The 25,127-nt window shown below is 41.1% G+C and overlaps 1 protein-coding gene across 1 annotated transcript in view; it reads left to right on the forward strand.

Annotated features, from left to right (window-relative positions):
- UST (uronyl 2-sulfotransferase) overlaps positions 1–25,127 on the forward strand; it is a 281,324-nt gene that overhangs the window by 162,951 nt on the left and 93,246 nt on the right. The window contains exons 3-4 of the mRNA XM_081294806.1: positions 5,033–5,188; positions 16,075–16,154. Coding sequence (XP_081150932.1) covers positions 5,033–5,188; positions 16,075–16,154 — 236 coding nt within the window. The remainder of the gene's footprint in view (positions 1–5,032; positions 5,189–16,074; positions 16,155–25,127) is intronic.

Raw genomic sequence — 25,127 nt, forward strand, 5'->3', positions numbered from 1 at the left:
GGGATTTTGGAAAGACTTCTGTTTATTTGGCATGCTCCACACAAGCCTGTCAGACACTGGGGATTTGTGGCATTTGCAGAACTTACAAGCAGGCAACATAAAAATATATAATTCATAGAGTGAAATATTTTGGAGGCCCCTTCACTTTTACAAATTGGCCATAAAACAGAAACCACAGACATAACATTCATATAATCATAGTTGCCAAGAATGAAGAATCATTTGGGGAGGGGCCGATGAGGGCTGCTGGTGTGTACTTCTGTGCACGGTACTCAGGGAAAGATAAGGATTCAGAATTTGTGTGCAGATAATAATGGGATCCTGTAAGCAGGTAATTCCCTCCCTGACAACTGGCAAATGCCGGTGAAGAAAATGGGAACTCTAGGTCGATGATTTTTCAAGATCACCGAGTTGATCGTTTGAGGGCATTTGCTTGTCTTAATAAACGATCCCAGTTTATTTATGAATTCATCTATGTTTCCCTATAAACTGCTGCTTCCTGCATTTTCCCTTTTCTAGTGGAAGTGGTTCACAATCCTCCAGGTGGCTGTGAACTGTGACTGCCCAGGATATCTCAGAGGAGGGCACGCTGGGGCAGAACATCTTCCTACCTTCTTCTTCCATTAGCTGCACTGACTCTCTGGGCTTACATTAGCTCACAAGACTTGAGTCCTGAGGATGGGGAGAGAGGCTAATGGGCTCCTGTCGGTTCCACTTAGACCTTTGGGGAACTGGGGGAAAAGCTGAATAATGGCTGATGATACTGGTTGTGATAGCTGACTGTTGAAAAATAGCTCACTTAACGAGGTTGGATATATGCAAGACACAAGAAAGGAAATAGTGTCTCTGTCACCCAAGTCAAATTGCAAGTCCCTTTCACCATTTGATTTCACTGTGTGTGAGTGTTCTCCTCTGAGCCAGGAGAGGTGAGGGCTAGGCTTCAGTTGTGGCATGCCGCTTTTTAGCTTTGTGACCTTGAAAATGCTGGATGATCTCTTTGGGCCTTGCTTTCCTTATGTAAATATGATCATAATATCTACCTCATATTTGAGACGGTGACAGGACGTGATAGAAAAGAACGTTCTTAGGCAAGTGCAACACAGATTACACCGGGTGGGGGAAAAGAGGGTAATGGTGCTGGGGGCAGAGTGGAGTGGATGGGTTATTCTGCCTGACTTCTAGACCTCAACCCCATTGCTCTATGAACCCACAGTCCATGGGGAAGTGGAGGGGCGCACAGGAGAGACTGCAGCTGTCATTAGTGATGCCGAAGGCACAGCTAGAGTAAGAGGCAATGATGCTGTTTGATTCAGGAGTATGAACAAGGATTAAAAGGGCACCCACAGCGCAGCGTGCAAGGCAGTGCCATAAAAGCCAGACCCTTTTTCAGCATCTTTCAGCTTTTTCACCAATGATTTTCAGAAGCAAATCTACATTTCTACCAAGAGCAGGGCAGAACCAATCTCTTGTTATTTATCTTAATACCGTGGCCAACATTAGCACGTTGATCTAGCCTGACCTGCTTGCCCATTTTCAGTGCAAGAAGGTTTCTAGGTAAGTCCTGTTTCTTCATTTGAATCTCCTAAGATATGCTCACAATCTTGTAATAAAGCTTTTACCTGTGTGGAAACCTAGGTTCTTTTGGAATCTGATTTAAATTTGAGAGAGGTTTGTTTGTGATGGCACATGCTGTAGCTTTAAAAGTCACAGTCTGACTCCAGAAAACTTAGGTGACAGCACCTTCTGCCGCTCTTAATTTCAGGCCATGCAGCTGTATATCCATGGAAATGGAGCCAGCAGGGACAATGTGATCTCCTTTCTTTTCAATTATTGTTGTAGATATAGCTGTGGGTATGATGCAGGGATTTTTGTTCTTATATAATAGCAAATATTCATATTTGTTAAATACAAATGTTTATAACCATTGTTTGGGAGCATCTCTCAAGACTAATGAAAGAATTGAAATTAACATTCTTAAAAACTAACCAATAAGAAAGACAAATAACATTCTTGGTTATTAGCAAAAGGAAGTAGGGAGATGCTAAGCCTGCTACTGTGTCAATTCTTCACACAATTTAGGAGAAATAGTGTTTTCACGGAAGCTTTCTAGGTAAGTCCTGTTTCTTCTTTTGAATCTCCTAAGACATGCTCACAATCTTGCAAGAAAGCATTTACCTGTGTAGAAACTTACATCTTCTTATAGCTGTCCCAGGTCCTCATTGTACTATGAGGCAGGAAAAAAATGCATTCATCCCCATTACTGAGCAGTTTATTTCTATGGAGGAATTCAAGTTTGTTTTTGTGTTGGTGCCCCGTCTTAACCATAGTCTATACCCCACCCTGGGTATAATGGAAAGTCCAAGTCAAAAACACTATTAATATCTTTACATTAGGCTTGAAGCCTAGTTATGAGTAAAGCCCTCCCTGGTTAGACTCATAACTGTGAACATGATGGATTTCTCTGGATTTCTGAGTCGCCATAGTTGCCAGAGAGCTTTGGAGGGTTCACTGACTCAACCATTAGTAAAATTGACCTATTGCAATGACCATCTTCTTATCCCAATGACTTTTACTAGCATTTGCTTAGTAACATCACCGGTATTTGAAGATTCTCTTGTTTCACATTTGAACAGAATCATTGTGTTAATGCTAGACTCTCCATACCAGGCACATTCTAGGCACTGTGGAGACTGGTCTAAAGATGCTGACTGGTCTAAAGAAACATGGTATTGCTCACAGGAAAATACATAGTGGAAGAATTATATCAAAATGGCACATGTCTGGTTGCCAAACGAGTGATACCAGATGTCCTGTTTTACTTCAGTGACTCTTTCCAAATTTATGCAATGCTACTCTGCATGTAAGGTATCTCAGAAAAACAAGTTAACCTATAATTACAAGGCAAAAATTAAAATGGCATATAGTAGGCAAATTTTGAGAATATTTACTATATTCATTAGCTTTGAGACTTCTTATAATCTGCTGTTATGGATGTGTGCTGACAGAAGGCATCCTTTGACTATCTATCATTTGTTTGTTGTTACTCAGTGCTGCGCATTCAAAATGGAAATAATATTTTTATTAGGGACATAAATATTTAATCATAGATGCTTTTCATAATGGCTTCTATAGTCTACCAAAATCATCACCATTGGGCAATTAGGAAAGAAAAGCAAAGGGATCCATATTGGAAAGGAAGAAGTAAAACTATCTCCATTTGCAGATGACATGATCTTGTATATAGAAAATAGTAAACAACCCACACATACACAATCTGTTAGAACTAATAAGTGCACACAGCAACACTTCGGGATAAAAGACCAATATACAAAAATTAATCATATTCCTGTTAAAATGGACAATGAAGTCAAAACTAAATTTAAGAAAATAATCCCTTTTATTATAGCATCAAAAAGAATAAATTTTTAAAAAAGGAGTCCAAATTGTATGAAGTCTTATACACTGAAATCTATAGAACATCTGAAACAAATTAAAGGAGAACTAAAGGGAAAGAAAGACAGAGGACAAGGACTCAATACAGGTAAGATAGCAGTAGTCCCCAAGACCATCTACACATCAAATGCAATCCCATCAAAATTTCAAAGGCTTATTTTTCAGAATGAAAGCTATTCCTAAAATCCTATAGAAATTCAGGGGACCCAGAATGGCCAAAATAAGCTTGAATGATCAAGAACAAAGTTGGAGGAAGTCATCCTTCCTAATTTCAAATCTTATAATGAATTTATCATCATCAAGACCATGTGGTACTGGCATAAGAAGAAACATATACATCAACAGACAAGAACTGAAAGTCCAGAAATAGCCGCACATTTATGGTTAGTAGGTTTTTGACAAGGGTGCCAAGCAGTTAAATGAGGAAAAAATATTCTTTTCAACAGATTGATATACACATGCAGAGGAATGAAGGTAGCGTACCTCATACCATATTAATTAAATCCAACTGGGTCGAAGACCCAAATGTTACTACTAAAACCTATAAAACTCTTAAGAGAAAACTAGGTATATATGTTTGGGATTTTGGATTAGGCAATGGTTTCTTACATATAACACAATGAATAAGCAACCAGAGAAAAAATAGACAAATTGAACCCCATCAAATTAAAAACATTTCAGGCTTCTAAGGATTTGTCACATCAAGAAAGGATGGGAGAAAATATTCAGAAATTGTTTATTTGCAAGACCAATATACATATAAAGGTGAAATTATTAAAATGTAGCAATAAAAAGACAATCTGATTTTACAATGGGTAAAAAATTTAAATACTCATTTCTCCAAAGAAAAAACACAATGACCAAAAAGCACATGAAAAGATGCCGAACATCATTAGTCACTGGAGAAATGCAAATCAAAACCACAGTGAGGTACCACATCATACCCACCCTAGTGGGTATGGGTATGTCTATAATAAAACATAAAAAAAAAACAGGCAAATAACAAGTGTTGGCAAGGATGTGGGGAAATTGGAATTCTTTTCTATTGCTGATGGGAATATAAAATAGTGCAGCTGTATAGAAAACACTTTGGCAGTTCCTCAAGAAATTAATCATTGGGTTACCATGGATCCAGCAGCTCCAGTCCTAGGTATATACACAAGAGAACTGAAAACATATGTCCACACAAAAACTTGTACACAAATGTTCACAGCAGTATTACTCATATAATGAGTAATCATATACTCATATACCCCAAAGTGAAACTAATTCACATGTCCATCAACTGGTGACTGTATAAACAAAATCCAGTACATTCATACAGTGTAGTATTCAGCCTTATACAAGAACAAAGTATCGATTCATAGTACAACGTGGATGAACTTAGGAAACATTCTCCAAAGGAAAAGCCAGATACAAAAGCACAGTTAGCACATTTCATCTCGTCTGTTCTCTCACCCACTTGATATGGGTCCTTCTCATTGAGATTGATCCAGCGTTCCTTGCTCTGAAGTGGAGGGAAGAATCACGGGTGGTTTGATGCAAACGCCTCATGCTTTCTCTCTTGTTCTTCTCGCAGGTACTGCCCTTCCCCAGCCAGGTGGTGTACAACAGGGTGGGCAAATGTGGCAGCCGCACTGTGGTCTTGCTTCTGAGAATCTTGTCAGAGAAGCATGGATTCAATTTGGTCACTTCAGACATTCACAACAAAACCAGGCTTACAAAAAATGAACAAGTAAGTTGACTTTTCCCCTTGCTGGAGTGTATTTTGCTTCAATTCATTTGTGTAATTAGTGGGTCTCTTACAGGATGTCCTTCAAGCTCCTGCAAATTAATACCAGAGTTTCAATTTCATGCTGTTCTTTTGCCAGCGTATAGAAGGAAATTTAAGACTTGTGTAGGAAATCTAAAAACCGGAAGTCTCCCTGAAATGATACTTGTTTTAGGACTGAAGAAAGACAGTGTACACTGGTAATTGTCTATTTAGCTAAAATTACATAAACCGTAAGCTTACCTCACGGAGCTGTAAGTCATGTGCCACCTTCACAGCCAAAATGAGAATTTTTTTCTTTTAACATCTCTTCCTCTGCATTTTCTTACCAGTATCCTAAATCTTTATAATTATAGGAAAGAAAAAAAACTTTTCCTGGGCTTGGAATCCAGTTGGTTGATGGGTAACATGAGTTTGCTGCTGTAGAAAATTCAGAGAATCTTAGTTTTCAAAAGCAGCATTTGGATTATGCAGTGGTAGCAAATGGACAAGTGTCGGGGTAGGAGTGCTTTCCTCCACCAGGAAGCTGTGAAGGCTGATTCTACTTTGGAAACCTGTACAGAGGTGGGGAAGACTGTCTCCACGGAGGTGCTCTGCTAAGTAGAAAAGCCAGGAACCATGTTCTCAAGGTCATTTTACAGGGCCAAGTGTGTCAACCTGGTTTCAAAAAGTTGCCTCTGTTTAGAAACTTGGGGTGAGCATCTACCTATGACTTCAAGGATTAGCAGTCAGGTACACTAACATCCAGTATGGTGTTGGCTACTCAATATCTTAGAAACTTGGGGTGAGCATCTACCTATGACTGCCACCCGCAAGAGGCACATGAGTTGGGGTGTATGCAAGGCATGTGATCTGCTGTCAGGTTGGTTATGAAAGTGTCTACCCAGGTGTGATTCTTCAGACACAGACCTCACCTTGGAGGCATCCAGAGCCTCCCAGGGGGAGATCCTTCCAACTTACTAATGCCAGCTTTCTCTTTTATTTTGGGGAAGTAGGACTGTTGTAAGATAGTCATGGAGCCAATATGATTGCTCTAAAGCTAGTATGTTCATCATCATCCACAGTATAAAGATTGTCATGCCCATTTCTTTGAAAACTTCCATGAAAGAGTCTCTAAGTATTAAGTTAAAAAGTCATTATCAGTACCAATAGGTAATAGGCTTCTCCAGTGAGCAAAAAAAGTATTTTGAGCTTACCTCTTTGTAAGTTCCATAGTCGATTCTCTATCAGAAAAAAAAAATAGCACTTAAAGGTATCACATTTTATGTACAACTTTGTTTATTAGGGATAGATTCTCTTTGATTTCTTTATTTGATTGAAGAGCTAATATGATTAGGCTGGTTAATGCCTTTTAACTACCTGAAAGCAAGTAATTATAAGTAAATAGCCTATATTATTGTCATTTTTTTTATGTTTATTGAATTTAGTTTTCCTTTGGATCCAAGTCTTAGCGCCTGCCTATCTGAGTCTGCTTAAATATTCCTATATGTGAAAAACATATGTGGTACTGAGATGCCTCAAAAACTGGATGGCTAGAGTTTGGTTTCCACTGTTGAAGAGGGTTCAGGTAACCCAGAGAATATAAGACAAAGATAACTGAAGAATTAGCCATGGGGATGTTCAGGAATGTCCTAGAGGAGAGAATATAAAATATAATATGTGATGATGCTGTAGGATTTTACACAAATAAAAAAGACTTTACTTTAAGCCTGAGAAAGTAAAATACAATTGTAATCATAAATGTACTAATTAAGGTGAAAAATTAACAACAATTTATTCCCAGTGTCTAAATTGTGAGATCTTGAAAGGGTTAAAGACAGAGTCATCCTTCTCTAAAATATAGGTTAACTCTCATCTGTTTGGAATGGTCGGCTTGTCTGGAAGCCAGGGAACAGACTAGACAATCTTTTTAGGTTCTTTCCAGCACTGTGTTTCTGTGATATATTTATAAAACTTCTACCATAATCTGTGTAGTGTATAGTTGAAACATTTTTGATTCCTGTGGTCAGGGTGGCCTAGAATATATTTCATTACTTAGTTTTTGCAGATTCCTATTAAATTATAAGGCAAGTTTTTAAAAATCCAAAGGTAAAGATACCATAGGAAAAAAACCAAATATACAATTTTGATGTAAAAACAATCATAATGACAGTATGACAAGAAGCCCAAGCCTGAAGCACTTCAGTAATGTTTAGAGAAACCTGTTCTTGGCTGTGTGTCCCTTTTACTAAAGTTTCAAAGTGCATGAAACAAGCAGAGAAAGAAATATTATTTTAACTTAATATATTCAAGAAATAATTTGTGCAATGAATAGCTCCTCTTCTTGGTAATTTATGAAAGGAATAAGGGGGAAGTGATTTAGGAGACTGTTAAAAATTTTACAGTCTGTGGTTCTCACCCTTAAACAGTAGCAACTCTTGAAAATTTGTTCCCATGGAAACACTGTTCTCTAAAATAATAATAATAATAATAATAATAATAATAATAATAATAATAATCTGCTTCAGGTGCAGTAGGAATCGCGCAGGTTCTTATGGTGACTGTACCCACCCTGTAGAACGCTGCTTTTGTGAGAACACGTGTTCCAAGTTGCAAACTACTCACTGAAAAATGAATGTTTCAGTGGAGTCCATTTATAAGACTGGAATTATCTGTACTGTTTCTTTCAGACACAAAGGAACTTCTCTGGGCCAGAGTTAAATCCACACATACTTTTCCCTCTGGAGGATAGCTGCATCACACACACACACACACACACACACACACACACACATGCATGCACACACACACAGTACTAACTGTTAAAAATCTATTTAATGGAATAAGACAGGGAAGGGATTATTAAGAAGGAAAGGGAGCATGAAGATACCAAATGTTAGGATGCCTATAAAAATCCCATTACATCTGCTCTTCTAGAAATAGCAACACCTTTGAAGTTTGTATTTTGGATAACTCCTCCTCAACAGAAGAGCCTGGAACTGCTGCTGGCCAAATGTTGGACCTTCGCACAGAGCATAACGCAGACCCACAATGATGTCATTTCATTTGTGGCCTAAACCCAGATTTCAGTTTCTTGGGCTGGCTTAGATTGTCTCTTACCAGCTGGAGATTGTATACAGTTTGAAAGATAGGGAACTTTTCCCCAAAGGACCTGGGAAGTGATTGCCAAAAATACTCATAGCCATCTCTGCTAAGGGTCTGACATTGTTTCAAAATCATTATACTGTTTGTATTTCTGTTGAAGTTCCTGAGGATTACAAACTGAAAACGTTATTACTCCCTTTTACTGTTTTGGACCAAAAAATATTCCAGTGAGTATGTATGATTCCCTATTTCATGGATGAGAAAACTAAGAGGACTTGATTAATAGTGACTATTGTGGCATCAAAACTTGAACCTGAGCTCTCCTGAATCCAAAAGCCAGTCTCATGATGCAGTAGTTAGTCTGCACAGTAGAATCTCCAGTAGAGCCTTTAAAACCCAGAGTTGCAAAAAAAATGGCCCTTCTCCTAGAGATTCTGGGGCAGAGTTTAGAAAACACTCTCTCTCTCTCTCTCTCTCTCTCAATGAAGTGACACAAGAGTTGTATGATTCAGTCAGGGTTAAGAAGCCCTGTCAAAATCCTCCGTCAGCATTTCCTTCAGTGTGTTCCTGCAGATCTTAGTTCCCTAAAACAATGAAGAAAGAAAATGTCATGGTTCAATAAATTTGGGAAATGATGTATACCTTGTCTCCCTCTAAGAGATTCACAGTACTTAGTCACATTCTAAAGAGTCTGGGAATTAAAAACAGGAACAGAAAAATAAAGAACTGTATAACTTGGTTTCACCTAACATTTCCCAGTCTTCTTGGGTCAGGGACTCTATGAATACTGTGACTCTCCTTAAGAGCCCACAGGATTAGCATCCATAGTTTAGGAAATGCTGGACTTGTCTACATCCTTCCATCAGTTACACCGGTAAAGGCTACAATTTCACTATAAACTTCACATCTGCTCTGACTCTATTCAACAGCTGTTCAAATGATCTAAACCTTGAAAAGCATTCAAAGATGGGAGAGGGAGCGATCCTATGCCCACGCACTCTAGGTTGTGTTAGCTGCTTGGCCAAAAACAGAACAGCACAGAATTCCTTTACATTTTTAAAGTTCTCTCCCCACCGTCTCACCCACTAAAATTTACAAGTTTACACTGTGACTATAAAGCAGTGAATCTTAAAAAGAAAAGAAAACAAAACTTACCTAAAGAAGCCATATTCAATTTGGAAAAGGTCTAGATGCCAGAGGAATTCCTCCAGGCTTCCCCAAGTCCTGGGCCTCTGTTTAATGGAGAAGCTTCACTTGTTCATTTGTTTGTTTTTTGTTTTGTTTGTACTGATGATTGAACCCAGGGGCCCTTAACCACTGAGCCACATCCTCAGTCCTTCCTTTTAATTATTTATTTTGAGACAGGATCTCACTAAGTACCTCAAGACCTTAAGTTGCCAAGGCTGGCTTTGAACTTTTGAGCCTCCTGCCTCAGCCTCCTAAGCTTTTGCGGTTTTAGGTGTGCACCACAATGCCCCCACACTCATTAATCTTCTTTTTTTTTGGGGGGGGGGGAGCGTTGCTGGGGATGGAACTCAGGGGCACTCGACCACTGAGCCACATCCCCAGCCCTATTTTGTATCTCATTTAGAGACAAGGTCTCACTGAATTTCTTAGCACCCCACTTTTTGCTGAGGCTGGCTTTGAACTCGTGATCCTCTGGCCTCAGCCTCCCGAGCCACTAGGATTACAGGCAAGCACTGGCTGCTTATTTATTTTTGAAGCATATATCTCCATTGTGTGTCCATTCTACTTGGTGAATGATTATTAAGGACCAGCCACTGATGCTGGATATTGAGTAGCCAACACCATACTGGATGTTAGTGTACCTGACTGCTAATCCTTGAAGCCACATTATTAGGAAAGTATTATCAGCCCATTTTTTTTAGGGAGGGTAAGTTTATACAGGAAACTGATTAAAATATAACAAATCAAGAGGAAAGGGGAAGAACAGGACTTAAAATCAGGATCACATCCTGGAGAACTTTAAATGCTATGTTTAAAAGTCAGAACACTTTTCAATAAAGTTGGACTTCACTACAAAGTAGTTCTTATCCACAATGGACATCCACATCTGCTGAGGAGCTTGTGCATATTTCTATGGATATTTCTATACATATTCACAGTCTATGTGAGCATCCCACTGCAGAGTACAGTCTTGTAAGGGGGAGAGCCCAGGTAATTGTATCTCTGGTGGAGAAAAACTCCTGCGGATCCTCATGCACCACACACAACTTTAGTGAAGAATTATGACATGAAAGCCCCCAGTTCTTAGAAAGTATTCCTGTATTAAAGTGAGTCCTCCATTAAGCACAGAAGATTTCTGGGTCACCTGAGAGTCTCTCAGATCTCTGAAGACACCACAGCTCCCCAAAGTCGTATTAAGTGCTGTCTCCTCAGGAACCAGAACATCTATCCCAGGAGCACGGAAGTCTTTCTTAGAATGACTCTCAAAGCTCCTGACTTCACAGGAGGAAAGACAACATCCACAGGCCTGAGAGCTGACTCGTTCCCCCAGCTCTGTGAACGCAGTCTTGTTGTCTTGGAGTCCTATAGACAGATATGAGTCCTCTAATGGAAACTTTGTGGGAAGAAAAGAGGGGGAAAGAAATAGAAACAAGACCTGAAAAAATAAAATGTTTCTCCTCTTCTTCTGATTTTATCTCTGAGACTGAGCCAAGCTCTTTGCCTTGCTCTTGTCGTTGCTCCCCCTGGTGGATGCCTTCTTCATTGCAGGCATGTGTTATGCACTCCTGAGTGAAAGATAGGGAGACCTGATAGGCCTTCCCAGTACCCCAGGAAGGAGGACAGGTGACCTGATCCACCAGCCATACTTCCAGCCTCTGAGATGAAAGGACCAATAATTGTCTTTTGCTTTGGTGTGTTAAAAAAAAAATCAGAACATCCTTTTGTTTCATTTAAGATGCTTTACCAAAATCACAGGGAACATCAGTTATTTGCTCACGAGTGACACAGAATTCAGAACAGCATGGGGGTTGGATAACCTCCCTGCTGACAATCATGTCCTAAAGGTCAAGAGCAAAAGTCTTGTACTACATTTCTGGAACTGTGGGTAGATATTCTCTGCTCTCCCATCGTGGCCAGGGATGTTGAAGGTGAGAAACTGCTTCCTGGCATAGCCTCTGTATTATAAACCCAGTTTATAAGTGATGGATTGTTTTGTAACTTTTTCCTTTTTAATTTCAATTACATCCCAACCTCAGATACACTGTGATTTAACTTCTTCCTTTAGGTTCATTCTATTGCCTAGTTAACTTTTCTAAGTATTTAACTCATTCCTGTTCTTACAATGATATACTCTGTTTTCCCACCTGAGAACTTTTACAAAATATTCTCTCCCACACACTTTTATTTCTTAAAGTGTTCCTACCAGTTATAACTTTCAGTTTTTCAGCACGACTCATGAAATTTAGAAAATGTATATCCCGTAAACCCCCTTTATTCTTTAGCAGCATTGTGCTAACCCATCCTTTCTTCCTTTCAAAGCTTCGGGGTGGTGGGTAGATTGGAGTACAGTAATAAGAGCAGGGGTTTGGGATTTAACAGAGTTGAATGTGAATCCTGGCTTCACCTCTTTGTGTGGTTAAGACTTGGAGCAATCTGTGTAGCTTTCCCATGCCTCAGTTTCTGAAGTATGCATAGTAATAAATTAATACATCAAGTCTTTGTAAGGATTCAATGACCGTGTGTGTATAAGGAATAGCTTGGTATAGTGAACAACCCTCATAAAACACTGAGAACGTCTAGATTTTCTTGGTGCTCTTCTGTCTTGGGTATTGTAAGGATAACATGAGCTCCCCTTGACACCAGAGTAATAAACACACACATCTGTCCCAGAAAAGGCTAAATTTATTCTATCTTCTACTTTTTGAGTACAAGAAGTATTTCTAAAGGAAGTGTCTTTATTCTATAGATATTCATGGGGTACATATTCTGTGCAGGTTTTCTTGGGATAAGTAAACCCGATCCTGGACTTCAGGGAGCTTAGCATGTAGCTTAGAGCTAGCTCACAAACCCAGGTACAGGCCAACAGAAAGTGCATGTCCTGAAACACTCTCAGATCCAATGAGGGGGAAGGACAAAGAAGACTACTTCATTTCTAGCAGGATATATCCAAAAGCAAATCCATTTCTCCTAATTTCTGTAGCTGAATTTGTTCAGGCTCCAGCACTCCCCATCTCCACAGCTGGATATCCCTGTGCTCATTATCCTGGGGGGGGGGGATGTGGGAAGGAAATTTCTTTGCCTTCTACCACCAGATAGTCGTGAGGCTCAATCATCTACCTCTGTAGCCCTCCCTAAGTCTTTCCATCTTTCTTTACACTCAGTGAGTTCGATGCTTCTCATATCTCCACACCTTAGCGTCTCCCAGAGCACTTGTTAGGACACAGATTTTTGAGGTGGTGGTGGGGGTGTGTTCTGATTCAGTAGGTGAGGGTAGAACCTGAAGATCTGCATCTCTAACAAGTTCCTGGAGATGCTGGGGCAGTCTTTCCCACTGAGCTTCTGGTCTCTAACCTTTTGGTGCTAGGGATGGAAGCCAGGGCCTCATGCATGCTAGACAAGCACTCTACCACTGAGCTATCCTCAGCCTCTCTCTCTAACCTTTATCCTTCTTCACATTTTCTATCCTACACTCAGATCTGGAAAAAAAAAATACAAAATAAGTCTTTTGATTATCTATTGCTCATAGCATAAATGTCAAATCCCTTGCATGACAAGCAGCATCCTCAATTATCCAGCTCCTACCTAATTCTAATTCTCCTGTTTTACCTGCTACCTTGCTGAGCCCATACCTGACATGAAACTTCTTAATATCCATGCCATTTTAGGTTTTGTTCTTACATCTGCTGCTAATTCTGTCCACCAGGCCTGGAATCCCTTTCTTTACTGGCTAAATCCTATGCATCCACTCTGCACACCTCAAGGGCAACCATCCCCTCTCACCATGTGCCCTCTACCCTGTGCTGTTGTCACATAATAATGCCTGTCCAGTGCTCTACTTCATCCACAAGACTATGCCTGAGAGCCAGACCAAATCTTTTATCTCCATAGCTGCAACCCCAAGCAGTACGTTGCATGACAGAGTTGGAGATCAAAGGGGAGATCCAGGAGAGCTACTTGAAGGAGGGAGGCATGTTAGCCAAATGTAAAGAGAGGTTAGAATTTGAATGTGCAGAGGAAAGTGGAAGAACATTCTAGAAGAGGAAGCTTGAGTCCAGGTTTGCACTTGGTCAGGCTGTGGTATGAGGAAGGAACAGGAGGAGGTAGCTAGCTGGACTGGCCACAGCATGTCTCACCTGGAGAGCCAGGCAAGGGAGATTGCACAGAATTAACATGATTGAGCAAGGGAAAGACCCAGATCACAGGTGGGACACAGAGGTCATCATTAACCCAGAACCAGAGTGTCTGGATGGATTGGCTGGATAAATAATGAAGATGGGAGAGAACCAAGAGTGTGGTTCTGGCATGGTGGACTCTCTTCTTTATGTCTTCCCACTCACCTTATTCATGTCTTTCTCTTTAGTACTTCATAAATGCTCAATGTAGGATGGATGAACATATGTGGTGGAATTAAAATAAAGTCCAGGAGGGGTCCTACATGAGCTGGGAATAGGTCCTACATGAGGTGGTCTCTGTGGTGATTGTACGTAACGTAGTACCCTTGCTGCCATGATGTTGTACATTTAAATAAGATCAAGTGAGAGAAAAGGTAGACTGTTGACATCGTAGGAAGACCAGGTGAGGCCCTTAGGAGGTGGGCAGTGGGAGGTTGGGATAAAGGTTAGAGAGAGAGCCATGCTTGTTACTAGAAGTGGATCAAACCTTAGCATTTGTGAAGGTCAAAATACACCTTGAACATGATGCCTGAAACCTGTGCTTATGATACATCGTAAGTGATTTTACTGTTTGGTATGCAGCAACAAACTGTGTGAGAGAAATGTCCTCTGTTCTCACTGTTCTAAAGCAATAAACTTGAGCATTCGTACCTTTATCATGTGCTTAAAGATATGCCTTGAAAGAGTTCTGCATTGTCACGGCTGATACATTTTTCTTTCTGAAATAGACAGCTTTATGACTATTATGACACTGTTCTCAAAAATCTAACCATTGCCATTCTTCCATTAAGTTTAACATATTGACATGTGTTTGGAGAATGTAATATAATGTTGAATATGTGGGGAAAATGATGTTTCTTCTGACCTTTTCTTCCATTTTTCTTATGCAATACTAGGGGGTCTTTCTTATATGACTATGACCTGTGCAGAGAAATATATGAATAAAAATGAGCTAGAGATGAAAGCATGAATCATCTTCATATTAAACATACAGGAAAGTTATTTTTTTTTAAGCAGACATCCTCAGAAGATAACTACCTGTGATTATGCTTTCAAATCGGTAATTCTAGTGGTCCGTCCATCAAAACTCAAAATTAACAATGTGCCCACGCAGGAAATTTTACTGCCAGAGACAAGAACATGCAGGGGTTGTGTAGAGGATATGCAAGAGATAAAGAAGCAGGATTCAATTTCCTTTTACACTCAAGCCCAGGAAAGGGCAAATCATCATTCACCATGCCTGCCCCTGACTAACGGAAACCCGGGGCTTAGAAACTGGGAGTCATTTTCTTTTTACAGTTCAATTTCATTTCTTCAAATAATCATTGTGATTAGAGGGTTTAGCACTGAGTTCCTGGAGTAACAATCTATAAAACATGTACTAGTTGGAGTTAATTCATTCAATAAATATTTATCCAGTGTGTATGCATGTGTCACCCCTGTGTTAGACAGGCAGGGACAAAGTAATCCAGGGTTTTTGTCACGTTTGAGACAACCTGGAGGTCCAGACTCTTATTCTATTTTCTTTGCTACTGCGCCTAACGTGTGAATGACCGCTTTTGTTTCCAGTTTTCAGCTTGAACTAGTTCATAAAATATGAAATACTGCACGTCTGAAGTTCATCCGAAGTAGCAATCTTTTTGTGCTTTTTAGAAATTTCCCATGTCCATTTTGATGGGGCCAATTAGAAATACTAGGGAAAGTGGAATTCAGGAAGTCACGGAGTCCTAAGAATGTTTGGAATTTCTAACAGATTTTACTAAACATTTTCTGTATCATGACATGTTCCAGAAGACCATAAAAGTTAGTTTATATGAATATAAACTACTTTTTGCCTTGCTGATAACTGCAAATAAATAATTCAGATGACCACCCACCAACAACCAAGACTTTGGGGGTTCGTGTGTTCCCCATTATATTTTCCTTATAAATTTTTGTAATCAAAGAGAAAAATAATGAGCAGTGCCTCTTTTCATTCACACTTTCAAATTCTGCAGTATGAGTTTCCAGTATTTCAATAACTCTCCATAATATCATTAGAAATATAAAATAATGATTAACCTCTTTTCTTGGTGTGACTTTACAGGCAGGGATTAAAGGCATTCTTTGACTTGCATTTCTGCATAGCAACATGTTCATTTCTCCCTTTGAAATTACTTAATCTGTCACATTGCTTTCATGGTAGCAACCAACTAAATTAAGGACAGGATCACAAATTTGGAGAGCACTATTTTCTTCACTAAGGAGCTTTATGCAAAAGTTCATAAATGTTGCATAAAGCCCAGCTGCTTGGCCCTGGTCCAAAAGCAATAAGTGGGGTAAAAGGAGTTGGATAGATAACCTTTAGCTTAATATGGCTCAGTAAATCGGATCCTACATATGCTAATTTTGTACTTTTTTTAATAGATGGAACTGATTAAAAATATAAGTACTGCCGAACAGCCCTATTTATTCACCCGACACGTTCATTTCCTCAACTTCTCAAGGTAAGGCACTTTCCACGTTAATGGTTCTCTCATTTCTTTTTGAATCCTTAGGCTCCTTCTAATGAACAGTTACTTAAGACATCTACCTGTATTTGCAAGGTAGTACAATTGCCTTGAAAAGTCATTTTTAATCCATTTATTTTTGCTGCAAAGGAGTCACAATTTGAAATATTTGGACAGAAATTCATTTTGTTCCTAGAATACCATCTAAAATATTTTTTTAAAAAAACTTTGATATTTTTTTTAATGAGAAGACATTTGACCTGACAGTTCTTTAAAAAAAAAAAAAAAGGTCAGATTTTGTATTAAAATCAACAAGAAGGCAAGAAATGGGTATTTCAACATAAGTATTTTATTGCACATTTTTGTGCAATTTGAGCCTGACAGGGCTGTGGGCGTCGTCTCCAGAGTGCTCATAGCAGCCTTTCAGTCTAGCTTTTTCATTCTCCATTTGATTATCCTGGTCTTGCATGTTTGACATTGGTGGGATATTTTAGAATTCTCTTTTTCTTCAGTGACTTTGTCCTTCTGCAAATAGTACAGATCATCAAATTCAGGCTTTTTGACCTTATCTGGGTTTAATTGCTAACTTCATGCTCTGTGCATTCTCCTCCCTAGAAGTTTACTGGTTTACTGCCACTGCCCCTTGTTCATGAACAGGTGGCCCTTAGATTCCTGCTGACTCTGGCCTGTGCTCACATTTGGAGTCGGTTGGCTATTGGATCTCTGGTTTGGGGACAGATCTGTGGACCGGCCCAGGACCCCTGGGCCTCCCTGGGTGGCTTCTGGTGGCACATCTCTCATTTTCATATGGGTTATAGTACTCACAGGGACACAGAGAGCCCTGCTGCACTCTGCTCTGGCCCTTTAAATGGTACCTGCTAGTTGGTTTTCACCTAAGGGCCCCTGTGAGTCCAGCACCTCAGGAGGCTGGCTGTGAGGGAACTGGGGCTTTGACCCATTGTGAGGCATTCCAGATGCCTCACAACCCACAGGGCTGGGAATAGGTTTTAGCCTTCAAAGAACTTCCTACTGTGCAGCAGGCCCTGTGCCAATTAAGTGTAAAGAGAATGAGATTCAATGAAGCTCGTTATTAAGCAGAACATAGCAGAGCAGAGAAGCTTGCTGCCTTATCTTTAAAAGTGAGCTTTCCCAGAACTAAGGTTTCCTGGGCCTGCCTGATAATCTGAGTTCCCTGCGATGGTGTATAGGGCACCTGCAAATTATCCACAGTGACCTTTGTTGTGTTTTTCAACAATATGTATAAAGTGACTTGTTACTGGGTTGAACATTATATGCACCCTGCCTCTTCCTTCCAGAAGGCCAAGAACATGTTATTAGGCACAAGGAGATAATAAGGACTCATTAGCCCTTTCAGGCCTGTGTTTTATGACTTGTAAGGAAAAGAGTATGCTTTTCTACTTCTTGCTATTCTAGTGAGCCTCCTCCTGTATCACCTCTGACACCTTCAAACTTCCTGCATTAACTCTTTTGCTTTGAGGTCAAATCTTTACAACCAAACAAATTGCAATAAAACGTATTTTAATAATTATCTCAGTACAGTGTAGAACTCTAATGAGAAGCCAAAGCCGGTATCTTAATTGGATCAGCAGAGCACAGCCTGGTGGCTGTATTTTATCATGGCCTCCACCATCACATATACCTATAAGAGGACAATCTTGATTGCTTTAATTCTGAAAGAAATAAATAAAGCTTCAATAAATGCCTTTTATAGGACCACATCTGCAGAAAACAGTGTAGGCCGGGCTGCCAGGATCTCTGGATGTCAGTCTGCCTGCCCACTGTCCATGACTTGGGCATGTCATTCAATCTCTTGGTGGGAAAGTGAGGGGATCCATTTTTTCATCTTTTTTTTTTTTTAAAGAGAGAGTCAGAGAGGAGAGAGAGAGAGAGAGAGAGAGAGAGAGAGAGAGAGAGAGAGAGAGAATTTTTAATATTTATTTTTTCAGTTCTCGGGGGACACAACATCTTTGTTGGTATGTGGTGCTGAGGATCGAACCCGGGCCGCACGCATGCCAGGCGAGCGCGCTACCGCTTGAGCCACATCCCCAGCCCAATTTTTTCATCTTTAAAAAGGGGACAATTCCTGCCCACCCTGTCTTGTAAGAATGCCCTGAGCATTTGAAGGAAAGCCCTCGAAGAGGAAGATACTATATAAATTCAAAGTGGCACTTAAAAAGGTATTGCTGTGGAAGTCTTCCACGGAGCCCCAGTTCTGCTGCAGATAGGCGGGCCCACAGCACATCCACAGCAGGAACCGAGGGCAGGGCAGGCTCTGAGTCCTCCTCCTCTCCATTTTGTTCAATTCAAAGCACATGGATGGAGGGCCTCTATCTCCTCCACGCTACAGAAGAAGTGGGGCTTCTGCCAGGAGCACGAAAGGTTTCCTTTGCCTTTGGGAATCCTTATGTTCTTCCATTGAGGAAGAAATATGGGAAAGTGTGGTGCACAGAGGGGGAGGGCTCACAGTGGCTCCCCTAGGGCAGGTGGGAGGCAGCAGGCTATGTTCCTGAAAGGCACCCCAGATGGGGAGTGCAGATGGGTCAGCTCTGTACCAGTGAACAGGAGTGGCGTCCTCAGTACAGGGATCAGAACCAAGGAAAGCTGGACACAGGGAGGAGCTGAGGAGAGCTGAAGTGCAGCTGGGGGCAGGGGGCACACAACTGGAGTAGAATGGCAGCCAGGGTCTGAAGCGAGACAGGGCCAAGGCTGCCTCTGTCGGGTCCATCTCCCCATCTTTTCTCTGCACCCCAAAGCCCTGTGTCAGGGCCTTAGCTCAAGACTTCCCTAAAAATTAGTGGAATAATGTGGAGAACTTGAATATAGGACAAGATGATTACACTCCCGGAACCTGGGAAGCTAAAAAATCAGCTGCTTTCAAGGGAATGTCTTTTTTGAAGGAACATTTCTTAGGTGTAAATGGCAAACTGCAGCCATACAAAGAGCCCAAAAATATATAGTTGATAGAAAAAAAAAAAAAACAACCAAGTTGGAATTTGTTAGGAGGCCTTTAACATACCTTAAAAAATGACTTCTGCTTTATGAATTCCGAGGCCTAGAGATAATGAAGCCGCTCCTCAGAAGCCTGCTTATGAATGCTGTAGACTGCTCGTGTCAGAAATGAGGACGCTGTGAGAAGCGAGACTGCAGCCTCAAGTTCTGTGTAGATAATTCCAGTCTTCTGTGCATGGCTAACATGCAGCAGGATGCCCGCTGTGGAGCAGGCTGTAAGAATGAGAGCCAAACTGGCTTTGACATGTTCCTATTCTGAACTTTTGAGGGAGATGGCACTATTCCAAAATGGATTGCCCCCTAATTCTTTTTCTCCATTAGGTATGACATTCTTATTTGAAACACAGACACCCAGGGTGATGTAAAATGCCATCCTGTGAGCTCTTGGTGACTCAGTAGCTGATTTATTTCATTTACTCATCTGGGTTTCTTGCCCTCTTCCTTCTTTTTCCTCCCTGTTAGAGGAAACTGTTCATCCATATGCAGTTTTATTAATCCATGGGAAGCAATTGTATTAGATCAATCAGGTGTTTTTGTAGTGGCCTCCGGGAAAGATTTCTGCCTAAGGACACAGCAAGGCCAGCTCCTCAGAGATTCCATGTTTGGATCTGTGGGGTTTCCACTCGGCTATTCTTTCACACGGTTTTTCATCTCTCTGGAAATTTGGGTCAGGCAAATGTTTTTCCTCTGGGCAACCAGGAGAATTGAGTCCAAACCACCTTTGCCTAGAAGATGCTGGAAGATGTTGGGATGGTTCAGTAGGGTTTTTAACACTTGGATGTGTGGTTTCATGTGTCTTTTTTCTGGTTGTTGAAGTAACTTTGGGTACAAATTTTGGAAAACTTCAACTTTCCCTCAGCAGCTGTATCCCCACGTGTGTGACTTAACTCCGCCCTCTGGAAATATTCGTGACACTCACAATACAGCTTGTCTCTCCCAATTTGTTGCTTGTTTTCTAAACTTTATTGGAGGGATGGGCTTTCCAGTAATTCTTTTTCCAGTAATTCTTTTGAATCCCTCTCAATCCCTCTATTCGGTTCTTGCAGGGAAAACCTCATGAAAGTCTCACCTCAGAGGCTGGTGCTATGAAAAGAATCCAAGTGGGCTGTGAGAGCTACCAGGATGGGAAACACCTTAAACTACCCGTCCCTTAACCTTTTTCCATCTCATTCTTCCTTTCTCACCTTCGACCTCGTCCCCGTCCTTTGCTTCCCTTCCTGTTTTAGCCCGGATGCTGGTGCAAACTGATCAAAACAAAACATGTTATAATCAGTCACCAGGGAAGCAGGTGGGGGCTAAGGAGCAAGAGGAGGCCTTTGCCCACTTTCTCTCCTCCCTTCACGTGAGGTCTTCGTATGTGCAGTCACAGAGCCTGCCTTCTCGGGACACTAGTGAACAAAGCAAACGAGATTTGATATTTCCATAATTCAGTTTGGTTTCCACATCTTATGCATAAATGTTGACTATGTTTTTTATTCTCATGAGCAACATGGTCTCTTTTGATTCAGGGCCCTTCGAATCTTTTATAATAGTGACAGAATCCTCAAAGTGTGAAAAAACAAAAACCCGAGTCAAAATGGCTCTTTATGGTTATTTTCTGCTGTCCTCACCTATGTTAACAGAGCCCGGGAGTTCAGTATTAAGATGAGCGTTTTCTCAGTTTACCCTGTTTAAGCACAGCTGGGCTGGTCTCTCAGCTCGGCTTTTCATGCTACCGTGAGCAGAGAGACCTCTGTGGCCACATGAGCCCAGCAGCTTTGGAGGCCCATCCAGGACAAGAATCATCTTGACTTCCCCTCAGCTCAGCTTATTTCTTCTTTAATTTTTGCTGTTTATTGTCAGCCGATTATTTCTTGCCTTGTCCTATCATCTTCCTCCTTGAGTAGGAACCTTAACTCCAGTGGCCCAGCCACCCCCCTCCAATCCTCCCCCACATTTGCCTCAACTTTTCACAGAAAATGACTCCACATCTTCCCCTTAGGATGCTCCAAAGAGCAGAGTGTGGCTTTGTTTCCTCTGAGTGTGTCTGGGGATGGGAGGTCCCATCCTGAAGTACCCACTGCTCAGAGTTAGGGGATGGGGGCTAACCTCCCACCCATGCCTGGCCCCCAGCTGGCGTTCAGTAACTGCCAAAGGCTCAGGTTACTGTGACTGGTGTTTTTTGTCAGTTTTTTCATTGCTGTGACTAAAAGACCTGACCAGAACAATTGTAGAGGAGGAAAAGTTTATCTGAGGGCTCACCGTTTCAGAGATCTCAATTCATAGACAGCCAGCTCCATGCCTTGGGGCTCAAGGCAAGGTAGGACATCATGGCGGAAGAGTATGGTGGAGGGATGCAGCTCACATGATGATCAGAGAGCAGAAAGACACTCCTCTTGCCAGATACAAAATATATACCACAAAGCCATGTCCCCAGTGACCCACCTCCACCTGCCTTCAGTTACCACCCAATTAATCCCATCAGAAGATTAATTTACTGATTGGGTTGAGGCTGTCATAACCCAATCATTTCTCCTCGAAACCTTCTTTCATTGTCTTACACATGAGCTTTTGGGGAACATCTCACATCCACACTGTAACAACTGGCTTCCAGCAAAGGGCCATTAATGAACCATGTCTGTCTTTCTCCCTTGGGCAGCCCCTCAGTCTTTCCCAAGTCTTATTCTTCTCCATGATGGCCTCTCTCCCACTTCAGTGTGTCTTCCTCCCTCATTGGCAAGGATCAGAGCTGTGGGCCTCCAGCCTACTGTACTTTCCATCTTGAACCACAGTAGTAGTGCAAGGGTAATGCCTACTTCCAGGCCAGAGGCTAAAAAAGATGTACTCTGGGTAGAATAATGATTGCCAGGGACTGGGGAAGGAGAGGGAAGGATTTATCATTTAATGGATGCAGTGATTCAACTTGGAATGATGGAAAAGTTCTGGAGAGATATGGAGGTGATGGTGTATGACAGTGTGAATGTACTTAACACCAACGAATTGTACACTTGAACTTGGTAAAGAGGGTAAATTTTGTATTATGTATATTTTACCACAATTTGAAAAAAAAGAAGATATGTTTTCAGCACCTGTCACCAGGCGTAGAAAATTAAACTGTTGGAGGAGGACAAAAGAGTCCAAATTTTCCAGGATAATCCTGGTTTGAAGTCTTGGTTTAATGTATGCATTACTTATTATTATAGGAAGAACACCTTTAGTATTTTGATGAAAGCATACAAGGTTCTTACCCCTGCTTTGTGGAAGAGATGACTAGTATTGCTGCCAAGTAGATTAAGATGTTGAAGAAAATAGAAGGAAACCATTTGAAATGCTGCCATGCTATGAGAACCATGTGGTTATTATTGTTAGCAGATTATATCCTGCTTTGGATCTTCGTCTTCTCATTAAAAATAGATTAGAAACTCAATAAAAATAAAAATAACAGAATCCATTTGCAGAGGGTCAGAAGAGGACCCAGAGGACGATTAGAGCTGGTGAATATGACCTATGAACAAAAGTCAAAGAAACTGGTGATAGCTGCTATTTTAGGATGACTTGAGAGAGCTTCGAATATACAGTAATAATTGTGGGGACCAAGGGACAACATTGTGTTGCTAAGTAAAAAATGAAACACTGCCTGACTCTTCTTCCGTTCTCTAGTACAGAGCATCTTGGAGCCTATGATCAGCGGTTGTCTCTGTGGTGTTTTAAAGCACAATAAATAGCAAGTTAGAACCATAGATTACAAAATGAAGGGAAATAAGTTTTATTATAAAAACCAAAGGAATTTTAAAAATATGTAAACAAAAAAACTAAAGGAATAAAAATTCATGCCCCAAAGAAGCTAATCCTTTGTGTGTGATGACTTGGACAGAAATAAGTGTGCCTGAAAGGAAGGTCAGGAGTGTAGGCTGGGTAGGACAAGGTTGACCAGTAGGATGGACTTCACAGGGAGTCCGTGGAACCTTCTCCCAGGGGTTTTAAACATAAGGCAGGATGCTGTGCTACTGGGATGGTGGGGTCAAAGCATTCTCTTCTCTCTCATTCTCTTGGAGACTCAGGTGAGCAATAAGTTCACAAGACCCAGAGGACTTTATAAGTGTGACTACAAATTTTCAACACAGTTAAGAGAATACTGAAGGAGGAGAACCGTATCCTGAAAGAGGGTGGAATGAGGGAGGGAAATGTGTTTCCTCCTCAGGCGCTAGGACACGAGGTGTACTCTGGTGATGTCATGGTGGTCTTCTGGCCTCATATTGTTGACACACCACCTGGGTTTTGCCAGTTTGGGAGGAACTTGTACACACCAAAAAGACTGGGATTGACAGCTTGAAACCATTATTATTATTGCTTTCTGGAAAGGGAGAGAGATATATTAGACACATCTCTTCCATAGTTAGAAATTTCTAGACAGAGGCTATTGTAGTACAGTTGACAGTGACTTTATAAGCCATCTAATACTTGTGTTTGGGAAAACTGTTCTGGAATTCTTTCATCTGGATGCAGTGTATAAACAGGAGCAAACCATCTGTGCTTAGTAAGCTGGTCAGTACACACATTCATGGCCTCATGGCAGTGGTCAGGTTGAGAACCATCTCCTAATGGGAAGCTGTATGTTGACTGACATGATTGTGAAGTTACTAATTAACACTGGTAATTGTTCTCACAAAGATAGAAGTACTATTGAGGTTTGTGAAAGAAAGCATGATTTAATTTTTGGAGGGTCATATTGGATTCATATTTGTTATGCATGTTTTATTTTGTAGTGCCTAAAATTATTACTTTAGTTACTGTTTATCATAGATATGAAACCCAGTTTAATTAAAAGAGGATGATAAATTCAGGATATGTGTGGTGGTTAGCTGGAGGTTGGCACAGCTAACCCCTAGGACTACAGTTAGATGTTCTTCCAGTAGCCTGAACATCATCTGGGAACTGACAAGATTCCTATTGGCAAGGCTAGGCCTTACTCCTGAGCACTGTGTTTTCCTAGTTGGTAGAATCTGGGGAATCCAGGATATCATGCACACATCCTGGTGTCTGAAAGTTCACTATTGGAGTTATTCATTTGCATTCCTTTGGATTTTTTTCTCTAAAGATTGTCTTCAAAAGTTCAAATAAGGCCAGGTGCGGTGGCTCACACCTATAACCCCAGAGGCTTGGGAGACTGAGGCAGGAGAATTGTAGGTTCAAAGCCAGCCTCCACAGTTTAGCGAGGCTCTAAGCAACTTAGTGAGACCCTGTCTCAAAATTTAAAAAAATAAAAAAGGGCTGGAGATGTGACTCAGAGGTTAGGTACCCTTAGGTTAATCCTTGATCCCAAATGAAATAAACAAAAAGAGTACAAATAAACTGGACAAAACATTATATGAATAAGATGCTCAGAAAATCTTTGAAGCTCATATCTTCTGATGACAGAGCCCCTAATACTGTAGCAACGGAACAACTTGGAAGCGTGCACGCCTGAGCACACACTTCTTCAATCAATCACCATTGTTGAGCACTGATGAGACCACCCACTGTGCTCAGTGACATAGTTCTTGGCTGCAGGAGGGTCACAGTCTGAGGAGAGAGATAGGCATGCCAACACAGTACAGGAGGAGGGCTCAGGGTCAGAGGAGGTGAGATGAGGTTAGTCCATTGGAGATCATTGTTGGAGAGGTGACTTGAGTCTGAGCTGGGTTTTGAAAGGAAAACCATCCATCAGCTAGAGAAGTGGGAGCTGGGGTCTCCCTGCCTGTTTTTCTCTGAGCTTTTTGTGACCCCTGACAGAATAGGAAGGCATTCTTATCAGAAGGATCACAGGGACCCTCAGGAGGGCTACCAGAGCATGAGCTTTTCCCAGAGCCAAGACTTCACAGGACCCCTGCTTCCAAACAGTTCACAGAAAAAGGGGAGTCCTTCAAGAAAATCCAGCAGCCCAGTCACCATGGTTTGCAAAGCCTTGCTCTCAGACTGACT

This window comes from Spermophilus citellus (genome assembly GCF_964194105.1).
Source record: "Spermophilus citellus genome assembly, chromosome: 5".
NCBI classification, from domain to species: domain Eukaryota; kingdom Metazoa; phylum Chordata; class Mammalia; order Rodentia; family Sciuridae; genus Spermophilus; species Spermophilus citellus.